We start from the raw sequence: 12052 nt of genomic DNA, 5'->3' as shown, positions 1-12052 counted from the left end.
CCTTGAGGAGAACACAGGCAGCAACCTCTTCGACCTCAGCCGCAGCAACATCTTCCTAGGAACAACGCCAAAGCAAGGGAAGCAAGGGAAAAAATGAACCATTGGGATTTCATCAAGATCAAAAGTTTTGCCCATCAAAGGAAATAGTTGACAAAATCAAAAGACAACTGACAGCATAGGAGAAGATATTTGCAAACAACATATCAGATAAAGGACTAGTGTCCAGAATCTATAAAGAACTTAGAAAAGCTGGGGGGAGGGGGTTTGGGAGAAGGGGGTGGTATTATGGACATTGGGGAGGGTATGTGTTTTGGTGAGTGCTGTGAAGTGTGTAAACCTGGTGATTCACAGACCTGTACCCCTGGGGATAAAAATATATGTTTATAAAAAATAAAAAAATTATATTAAAAAAAAAAAGAACTTAGAAAACTCAACACCCAAAGAACAAATAATCCAATCAAGAAATGGGCAGAGAACATGAACAGACATTTCTGCAAAGAAGACATCCAGATGGCCAACAGACACATGAAAAAGTGCTCCATATCACTGGGCATCAGGGAAATACAAATCAAAACCACAATGAGATATCACCTCACACCAGTCAGAATGGCTAAAATCAACAAGTCAGGAAATGACGGATGCTGGCAAGGATGCGGAGAAAGGGGAACCCTCCTACACTGTTGGTGGGAATGCAAGCTGGTGCAGCCACTCTGGAAAACAGCATGGAGGTTCCTCAGAATGTTGAAAATAGAACTGCCCTATGACCCAGCAATTGCACTATTGGGTATTTACCCTAAAGATACAAATGTAGTGATCCAAAGGGGCACGTGCACCCGAATGTTTATAGCAGCAATGTCCACAAGAGCCAAACTATGGAAAGAACCTAGATGTCCATCAACAGATGAATGGATCAAGAAGATGTGGTATATATACACAATGGAATACTATGCAGCCATCAAAAGAAATGAAATCTTGCCATTTGCGACACCATGGATGGAACTAGAGCGTATCATGCTTAGCGAAATAAGTCAAGCAGAGAAAGACAACTATCATATGATCTCCCTGATATGAGGAAGTGGTGATGCAACATGGGTGCTTAAGTGGGTAGGAGAAGATTCAATGAAACAAGATGAGATTGGGAGGGAGACAAACCATAAGTGACTCTTAATCTCACAAAACAAACTGAGGGTTGCTGGGGGGAGGGGGTTTGGGAGAAGGGGGTGGGTTTATGGACATTGGGGAGGGTATGTGGTTTGTTGAGTGCTGTGAAGTGTTAAACCTGGTGATTCACAGAACTGTACCCCTGGGGATAAAAATATATGTTTATAAAAAATAAAAAATTAAAAAAAATAAAAATAAAAAATACAAAAAAATATAAAAAAAATAGAAAGGATGAATACCCAACTTTTGTATCAACATGGTTGGGACTGGAAGAGATTATGCTGAGTGAAATAAGTCAAACAGAGAGAGTCAAGTATCTAATGGATTCACTTACTTATGGAGCATAAGAAATAACACAGAGGACATTGAGAGATGGAGAGGAGAAGTGAGCTGGGGGAAATTAGAAGTTGAGACAAACCATGAGAGACTGTAGACTCTGAGAAACAAATTGAGGGTTTTGGAGGGGTGGTAGGGTTGGATGGTTGGGAGGGCCTGGTGATGGATATTAAAGAGGGCACGTATTGCATGGAGCACTGGGTGTGGTGCATAAAGAATGAATGCTGGAACACTGAAATAAAATAAAATAAAATAAAATAAAATAAAATAAAATAAAATAAAATAAAATAGAAAATAACAACAATAACAGCCAACCAACCAACCAATCAAACAAACAAACAAAAAACCAAGGCATGCACTTGCTGGATCAAATGGTAAGAGCATGTTTTGTTTTATAAGAAACCATCAAATCATCTTCTCAAGTGGCTGTAGCATTTTATAATCCCATCAGTAATGAATGAGAGTTCCTGTTGCTCTACATCCTTTCCAGCATATGACATTGTCAGCGTTCTTGATTTTGGCCATTCTAATCAGTGTATAATGGTATCTTATTGTGGTTTGACATAGGTATGACCTATGACATAGAGAAGTTTTCTTTTTCCTTTTGTAAAAGTAATTCATTTTTGGGGGTGGCCATCTCTGCATGTTCTTTGGCGAGGTGTGTGCTCTGTGTGTTCTTTGCAAATGTTTTCTCCTAGTGTATGACTTATCATATTATCTGGACATTGGTTTTCTGAGTGGAAATCTAATTAATTAATTAGTTAATATGTTAAGTATCTATCTATATATCTATCTATTTATTTATTGGAGAGTGAGGGAGAGGTAAAGAGCACATGAGCAGGGGTAGGGTCAGAGGGAGAGGGAGAAGGAGGAAGCAGACTCCTGGGCATGGAGTCTAGTAGCAGTGCTCCATCTCAGGACACTGAGATCATGACCTGAGCTGAATTTAAGAGTTGGACACTTAAAACACAGCCACCCATGCACCTTGGATGTTTTAATTTTAGTGAAATCCAGTGTATCAATACTTTCCTTTGTGGATTTTGTCTTTGGTATTGTATTTAAAAAGGAAAGGATTCATCATACCCAAGGTCACCTAGTTTTTCTCCTATGTTACTTTCTAGGACTTTTATAGTTTGGCCTTTTATATTGAGATCCATGATCCATTTTGAGTGAATTTTTTGTGAAAGGTACAAAGACTTTTTCTTGATTTATCAATCTGTTCATTTATTTGCAGATGGCTTTCCAGTTAGTCCAGCAGTGTTTGTTAAGGACCTGCCTGTGCTTTTATATTGAAAGTGAATTTCTTGTGAACAGCGTATAGATGAGACTTGGGTTTTTCTTTCTTCCAAATCCCATATGTCTATTTGTGCTTTTTATTTATTTAGAACAGGGTTTCTCAGCTTGTAATTTCAGTTTGGTCAGACAGTGTGTGTGTGTGTGTGTGTGTGTGTGTTATATTGTGGGATATTTAACAGCATTCTTGGTCCCCCAGTCACTGGTTGTCAGTAGCACCATTACACCCTAACTCTCCTCTGTGCCCACAGTTGTAATGAGCAAAACTGTCTCTAGACATTGACAAATGAGTCCTGGGGACTAAAATGCCACCCCTTCTTGATCCACTGATTTAGCCATATACATTTATTATATTGATGTGATTAATGCCCATGCATGGCTACTTTTCCTGTACGTGGCAGAGCAGTTGCAATAGAGATTATAAGACCTTAAAAACTTGGCTTTTTAAAGAAAACTTCTGCTGTTGTCAGTGGTAGTGTTTAAAAATGCATCTTTCTATTATCACAGTCAACCTTCTAATATTGTTCTATTCCATGTATAAAATATAAATTCATAAAAGTTTACTTCCACTTCACCCCTTCTTTTTTCCCCTTTACCTCTTCTTATCATTCTTTCATTTTTTTAAAAGATTTTATTCATTTTTTGACAGACTGAGATCACAGGTAGGCAGAGAGCCAGGCAGAGAGTAGGACGCAGGCTCCCCACTGCGCAGAGATTTGGGGCTCCATCTCAGGATCTGGGATTATGACCTGAGCTGAAGGCAGAGGCTCTAACCCACTGAGCCACGCAGGTGTCCCTTATTATTTCATTTTTGCCATGCATTTTATTTCTACATATTTTATAAACCCTAGTATGTTATCATTATGTTTTGCTCCTCTACTTTGTCTCTGCCTATGCCTTCAATTACCAACTACACAAATGCTAGGTTAGGTAATATTATCTCATCAGTCATCAGGTCACTCTACATTGTTTAAAACATTATTTCTTTCCATTTTTTAGTTTAATGAGTTTACATTTCTATGGCTTCCATTCCCCCACCCTATAGTAAGAAATATGCTATAAAAGCCCTTGTATAGGCAGTACCTCTTTTTAAAGAATTAAAGGATTCACTAGAATCATAGAGCATTGCCAGTAACCTCACCATATATACAAAATAGAGCTCAGAACATTCAAGCAAAATTTTCAGTTACATAAAAAGGAAATGTAAAGAGATGTAAAATGTAAAAGAAAATGTAAATAAATATTTCATTAATAACCAGAAAGCTAAAAATTTCTCGCTGACAAACGACAGTGTATCCTGAGTCATGGAATTAGATTGTTACTCTTTTCTTAGGTTCTACCAGATGCAGCAAGATTTGCATATCTATGATTGTCTCAGCTTTCCCCCATGTGACACCTAATCTAGGCAAGCTGGAGTGATAAAGTAATATTTGATTGATATTGTAGAAAGCAGAGGTCTTAGTATTGAGTTATCATTTCCATTAGATTGCACTGTGATACATTTTCTCTGGATTGTGCCTGTTTTTCAAGAAGGGCCTCCTCTTTTTCAGTGCCAATGTTTTCAGTTTATATGATTGTGTCATTTCTTTGGCTCAGACTGAATTTTCTATTACAATGTCCTGCTAGAACTTCAAATCCTATTCTAGATTTGGGTCCTAACTTTCTGCCAAGTGGCCACCTTCTTAGAACTCTACCTTAGCTTCTCTTTGGCTATGTCCTTCCTTTGCTTCTTGAACCTCTATCTTACCCAGGCACAAACAATTTGCAATTATAAACGTGGGCTTTGCCTATCCTGCTCACTACTTCAACCCTAGCACCATAACAAGGATTTGTCTATATTAGGTGTAAATGTATATTTTGCAGATAGTATGATGCAGGCCTCAAGGGTCATGACCATTCTCTGTATGTGCTCTGCTTTGTTCTCTTGGACGAGTATCTAGTGTCAGTTGAGTATGCCCTCAAATATCTGTTTCACTGAGTCAGGTGCTTGAAGGAAGTATCCAATTTTGGGTATTGTGTGAGTAAACTGCAGAATGTCCCCAAGAAAATCAGAGCTTTATCATTTTCTGGATATTGCTGTGTGGTTTGAAGAGACTGATTTCCTACTCATACGATTTACTGAAAAATCGTAACACTTTCACTAGTAAACATTCCATATAAATTATATTTTATTAAAATAATAGAGCAAAAAATAAATATTCATATGTACATGTAAATAGTGTTAAGAAATTTTAAAGCATTACAAGGTTTATTATCATCTACCTTTTGAGAAATGTTTGATGCTGACATCTACTCTGTCCCCCAGCACTAATATTCCTGCATTTTCATGAATAAAGTCTTTATTTACATTTTCCCTTAGTTCTTTGACTTCCAAGGTTTATATATGGCTCTCTTTCAAATCTGTCACTGCAGGATTTGAGGGCTATGTGTTGTAAGGAGCCAAAAAATGAGCTGTCTATGAAAACATTTAAAATTAAGTGAGTGGGGGCACCTGGGTGGCTCAGTGGGTTAAAGCCTCTGCCTTTGCCTCAGGTCATGATCCCTGGGTCCTGGGATAGAACCCTGCATCAGGCTCTCTGCTCAGTGGGGAACCTGCTTCCCCTTCTCTCTCTCTGCCTGCCTCTCTGCCTACTTGTGATCTCTGTTTGTCAAATAAATAAATAAATAAATAAATAAATAAATAAATAAAATCTTCAAAATTAAGTGTGTGGCTCACACTGAATAGCACTTTCTAGAGGAGATCCTTATTAGTATCAGTTATTTTTAGGAAAAGCCATCATTAATCTGTTCACTTTGTTTATGAAATGAATCTCTCAATACCACTTTTTGTATTAAAACTGCCTTAATGGGAGCCAAAAATGTGTAAAAATTGCATATAAACACAATACACAGCTTTTTAAAATATATGTTTTAAATACAAAGATCTTACCACTCTATTTTGGAAGACAAGACTTGTGTTAAATTTTCTTCAGTCTTGAGTGATACGTCCTTTGAATACCCTGAAGTAACCCTTTTTGTGCATTCGTGTTCAAGTTTTCTAACAGGTAACTGGGGAGATCTGGGTTTGTTGTACAATGTGACCCTGGCAGAGATTAGTCCTGAAGGTTCTTGGTCCCTTGACGAGTAGATGTTAATATATGATAACATTAAAACTGGTAGACCTTTAATACACCCTAGGAGATTGTAGCTTATATTTACCTTCGCATATTGTATGTTCACCTTTGTAAGACCTTCCTGTTGGTTTCATGTGCATGTTAAACCACGTCATTTTTTCTTATGTTGAAATGTGTGAGAGAATGAGATTTTGGGGAATTCTTTTTGAAGTACCAAGGATAAAAGGCATCTATTGTACGAACCTAATTGGGGGGCACCTGGGTGGCTTACCTTCGCATATTGTATGTTCACCTTTGTAAGACCTTCCTGTTGGTTTCATGTGCATGTTAAACCACGTCATTTTTTCTTATGTTGAAATGTGTGAGAGAATGAGATTTTGGGGAATTCTTTTTGAAGTACCAAGGAAAAAAGGCATCTATTGTACGAACCTAATTGGATTTGGACATTCTGTTTTTACTATTGAGAAATATATTATTCCCAGTTCAAATGTAGATTATGTGCTTGTAGCTATTCCTTCTTAATTACATGAATTTATGTTTATTACTCAAATGTAGCTCACATTGATATCAAGGAGCAAAGGACTGAAATACCAATTTATTGTACTTCACTGTGAGATAGAGAAGATGAAGAAATGGATGGAGTTTTGCTGAATGAAACCTTAATTCAAGGATGAAGTAGTGAAGGGTATAAGACCCAGATTTTGGTAAGAGTATTAGTTTTAGATTGTTGAGAGATTTTCCTTCCATGATGAAACAAGGAAACACACTTGCAGGTTGTTATTGAAGTACAGAATCTTATAATTAGAAAGGATCTTCTAAAACAAATGATTCACTGTTCTCAGGTGGAGCAGATGAGTAATATGAAACATAATGAGAACACTGTATTTGTTCCCTAGAACACACCATTTTGTGGTAGTTGTGCAAGGCTTACAGTTCAGACCTTTAACTCTATATCTAGTGGTTTCTTATATTGCCTGATATCCTACTTCATGTAGGTACCTTATTATATTTCTCAGTCTCATATATGTATTCCTCCTAATCGAACTTTGGTCACCTAACAGCAGCAATATTCTATTTTTGTGTCTTAATAGCTAACAGAATTCCTAGAACACAAAGTGTGCTTAGAAATGATCCAAATGATATGACAACAATGTTCAAGGATTATGTTTTCCACATTTTAATTATTATTACTTCACCACGTATTACAATCCTTATGCAATCTTTAACTCATTAGCACACATGCATAAACGATAACAGCCTGGATCCAAAGATAACTGTCCAAAGCACAAACCCATTGGTGAGGAGAAATTAGGAGTCTCTTGAATCTACCAAACTCATTGCTAATTGTTGCTCAAATGAGAAATCCATGCAAAAACCCTCTCCTTGGGGTGCCTGGGTGGCTCAGTGGGTTAAAGCCTCTGCCATCAGCTCAGGTCATGATCCCAGGGTCCTGGGATCGAGCCCCACATCAGGTTCCCTGCTCAGCAGTGAACCTGCTTCCCCCACTCACTCTCTGCCTGCCTCTCTGCCTACTTGTGATCTCTGTCTGTCAAATAAATAAATAAAATCTTAAAAAAAACCCTCTCCTTTTCTCATACCCATTTCCTAATGTCATCTAATTGTAGACCCAGTTACAGACCACTAGCAATCTTTCATCATTCGGGACTGAAATTTCACTCCTATTCTTTGTCTCCAATATGTTTCCTTCCATGGAAATAAGAATAAGAGTGCATTACGTGTTAAACAAACTTACCCCAAAGTAGCCACACTTGTATATTTACTAAGTAAAGTCACGACATATTAACAGGTGTTAATAAACATAAATTTCTGTTTAGAATCTTCCTGGAGGATCCCCAGTATTTCATCAAAACAGAAAAACATGTATGAAAAAAGCAAAAGAGTTTAAGTTTATTAAAGGAGAAATGAAAGGGAAATCATTATGGCACTTAAGCTTATTTAGGAAGAAACAATATGCAATTTATGCATTTTGAGATTGTATCTCATAGATAATGAATTTCTGCCCACTCCCCCATTGTTGATTCAAAACTCAACCTAAATTAGGAACGGAGAGATCCCGTTGTCCTCACTACCACCTTCTGTTCAGTAGTCTCTGGATTCCTTGCTTGATCTCCTGAGTTCGAACTCCATAAACAATGGGATTGAGGGCTGCAGGGATGACATGGTGGAGGACATTGAGCAAGACTGGCACATCAGGGGAGACCTTCTTCTTCACCACATGAGTGAGGACAAAGACCAGAAGGATGGTGCTGAAGAAAAGGATAAGAATGAAGTGAGAGCCACATGTGCTCAGGGCCTTGGCCATAGCACCCTCTGCCTTGAGTCTCAGCACCGCTCGAAGGATAAGACTGTAGGAGAGGAAGATGAGGATGAGATCAGATCCTAGCAGTGTCCAGCCTCCGGCAAACTGGTAGAGGCGATTGATGGTGACATCATCACAGGAGAGCCTGGAGACAGACATATTGGCACAGATGCAGTTCTCAATGACATTTCTCCCACAGTAATGGAGTCGTGATGATAGAATGGGGATAGGCACTGTAGAAATAATATTCCTGGCCAAAATGAAAATGGCAGCCTTGGCTACAAATTGGTCAGTGATGATGGATGGGTATCTTAGTGGGTGGCAGATGGCCACATAGCGGTCATAGGCCATGACCATGAATGTGCAGGACTCCATGGCAAGGAAGCAATTCATGATGTACATCTGGAGGAAGCAGGCATAGAAGCTGATGGACTTGAGGTCAAACCAGAAGATGGCCAGAACCTTGGGGATGACGGTGAGGCAGAGCACAATGTCCAGTAGGGAGAGGATGCTGAGTAAGTAGTACATGGGTTCATGCAGAGAGGCCTCCATCTGGATGGTGATCAGAAGAATACTATTGGCTCCCATAGCCAGGAGGAAGAGGAGGCTGAGGGGCAGGGAGAAAAAAGGCTGCCAGCTGGAGGATCTGACCAAACAATTCAGGAGGAAGTCTGAAACCGCAATGGAGTTATTGCCATTTGGGTGTGCTATCATCTTTTGTCATGTATTTCTATAGTTTTCTTTTAGTGATCTGTAAAATTAAGGTAAAAATTATTTACGGACTCAAGACACATGAGTTTTTAAAATTTAAACTTTGTTTTATTTTTTCAGTGTTCTAGGATTCATTGTTTATGCATCACACCCAGTGCTCCATGCAATATGTGCTTTCCTTAATATCCACCACCAGGCTCACTCAAACTCCACTCACCTCCCCTCCAAAATCCTCCATTTGTTTCTCAGAGTCCACCATCTCTCATGGTTCTTCTCCCCTGTGATTTCCCCCACTCACTTCTCATCTTCTTTTTCCAAGGTCCTCTGTGTTATTGCTTATGTTTCACAAGTAAGTGAGACCATATGATAATTGACTCTCTCTGCTTAACTTATTTCATTCAGCATAATCTCCTCCAGTCCCATCCATGTTGATACAAAAGTTGAATATTCATCCTTTCTGATGGAGGCATAATATCCCATTGTATATATGGACCATATTTTCTTTATCCATTCATCTGTTGAAGGGTATCTCGGCTCTTTCCACAGTTTGGTGACTATGGCCATTGCTGCTAGGGACACTGGGGTACAGATGGCCCTTCTTTTCACTACATCTGTATCTTTGGGGTAAATACCCAGTAGTGCAATTGCAGGGTCATAAGGAAGCTGTATTTTTAATTTTCTAAGGACTCTCCACACTGTTTTCCAAAGTGACTTCACCACTTTGGAACTTGTATTCCCACAGTGTAAGAGGGTTCCCCTTTCTCCACATCCACTCTAACAATGTTTACTGTCATTAATGATGGCCATTCTAACTGGCATAAGATGGTATCTCAATGTTGTTTTGATTTGAATATCCCTGATGGCTAATGCTGATGAACATTTTTTTCATGTGTCTGTTAGCTATTTGTATGTCTTCTTTGGAGAAGTGTCTGTTCATGTCTTCTCCCCATTTTTTGATGTGATTACCTGTTTTGTAGGTGTTGATTTTGAGGAGTTCTTTATAGCTCTTGGATATCAGCCATTTGTACTGTCATTTGCAAATATCTTCTCCCATTCCATGAGTTGCCTCTTTGTTTTGTTGACTGTTTCTTCTGCTCTGCAGAAGCTTTTGATCTTGATGAAGTCCCAGAAGTTCGTTTTTGCTTTTGTTTTTCTTGCTTTTGGAGACATATCTTGAAATAAGTTGCTGTGGCCAGTGTTGAAGAGGTTACTGCCTTTGTTCTCCTCTAGGATTTTGATACATTCCTGCCTCATGTTGAGGTCTTTTATCCATTTCGAGTTTATCTTTGTGTATGGTGTAAGAGAACGGTCAAGTTTCATTCTTCTATACATAGCTGTCCAATTTTCCCAGCACCATTTATTGAAGAGACAAGGCACATAAATTTAGAATTTGTTTCATTGAATGAAAACCATGAGTCCTAGCAAGTCATCTAGAGCCATGTGAATTAATGTGCCATCCTGCTCAGATATTGCTATCACTAAGCAGTATAGAGTAGTGAGGTAATATGGTTCATTTATACATTTTTTATTTGTTCAAGTTTTATTTTTTTATTAATTTTTAAATTATTTTATAAACATATAATGTATTTTTATCCCCAGGGTATAGGTCTGCAAATTGCCAGGTTTACACACTTCACAGCACTCACCATAGCACATACCCTCCCCAATGTCCATAACCCCATTCCCCTCTCCTGACCCCCCTCCCTCCAGCAATCCTGTTTGTTTTGTGTGGTTAAGAGTCACTTATGGTTTGTCTCCCTACTGATTCCATCTTACTTCATTTAATCTTTTCCTGCCCCTAAACCCCCCATGTTGCATCTCCACTTCCTCATATCAGGGAGATCATATGATAGTTGTCTTTCTCTGATTGTGTTCAAGTTCTATTTTTAAGAGAACCGTTATGTCTTTGCAGCAACTAAAGAGAAGGAAAAAAATTATTTGGAAAACTACTTTGTGACAGGTGAGTCTCTAAATTTGTACTTAAAAGTTTCTTCCTTTTTGTATTTTGTACTTTAATAATCACCTAGACTAACAGATTACAATTTAACTATAATATACAGAAATGATAGCAGAGTCTGGCACAAAATAGGTACTCAGGAACATGTTCCTAGTTCTCTATGACATTATTGTTCTGAGTTTTCAACTATAGCTGGCTTTAATCAGAGATTAAAAATATTATATCCTGGCTTTAATATTAGTTAATTTTCATTTTGTCTAAAAAAGCATTTTAAGGTTTGTCTGGGTGACTCAGTCATTAGGTATCTGCCTTTGGCTCAGGTTATGATCCCAGGGTCCTGGGATGGAGCCCCCATCGGGCTGTCTGTTCAGAAGAGACCTGCTTCTCCCTCTCTCATTCTGCCCTGTTTGTGTTCCTTCTTTTGCTCTATCCCTCTCTCTCTCTGTTAAAAAAGTAAATAAAATCCCCAAACAAAACAAAACAAAACAAAACAAGACATTTTAATTTGGTGTGTAGGGTTTCTGCCAAATAATTGCCAATGTATCTTCATATGTGTAGACTATTTTCAACATTTTTAACAGTTTCTTTAAAACAGTTGCCCTTTAATCTCATTTTACTTGTCCAAAGTCAATGCACTGTCTTTAAGTTCTAATATATGACCCAGGTCCTCTTGTCTAGTGATTATACTTTGCATTTGTGGAGTGGCTCACAAAGACTGGAGATGCTGCATGTATTGGAAGGCATAAAGATAAGAACCAGAAAGTAGAAAAATAATATCCAGTGTGGAGATTCCTCAAGAAATCAGAAATAGAGCTTCCCTATGACCCTGCAATTGCACTACTGGGTATTTACCCCAAAGATACAGATGTAGTGAAAAGAAGGGCCATCTGTACCCCAATGTTCATAAAAGCAATGGGCACGGTTGCCAAACTGTGGAAAGAACCAAGATGCCCTTCAACGGATGAAAGGATAAGGAAGATGTGGTTCATATACACTATGGAGTATTATGCCTCCATCAGAAAGGAGGAATACCCAACTTTTGTAGCAACACGGACGGGACTGGAGGATAGTATGCTGAGCAAAATAACTCAAGCAGAGAGAGTCAAGTATGATATTGTTTCACTTATTTGTGGAGCGTAACAAATAACATGGAGGACATAG

At 38.4% G+C, this 12052-nt stretch overlaps 1 protein-coding gene across 1 annotated transcript; it reads right to left on the bottom strand.

Moving 5' to 3' along the window:
* Positions 1–7989: 7989 nt before the first annotated feature.
* LOC309840143 (olfactory receptor 56A3-like) lies at positions 7990–8937 on the bottom strand (the record flags this gene model as incomplete). The annotated part of the gene is made up of 1 exon (XM_082682209.1): positions 7990–8937. One exon carries the CDS (start codon positions 8935–8937, stop codon positions 7990–7992), a length of 948 nt encoding a protein of 315 aa, XP_082538335.1.
* Positions 8938–12052: the final 3115 nt, after the last annotated feature.

The sequence above is a fragment of the Mustela nivalis genome (assembly GCF_964662115.1).
Source record: "Mustela nivalis genome assembly, chromosome: 9".
NCBI lineage: Eukaryota > Metazoa > Chordata > Mammalia > Carnivora > Mustelidae > Mustela > Mustela nivalis.
The sequence above is the reverse complement of the archived record's forward strand: the minus strand, read 5'-3'. Positions and strand labels throughout refer to the sequence as shown.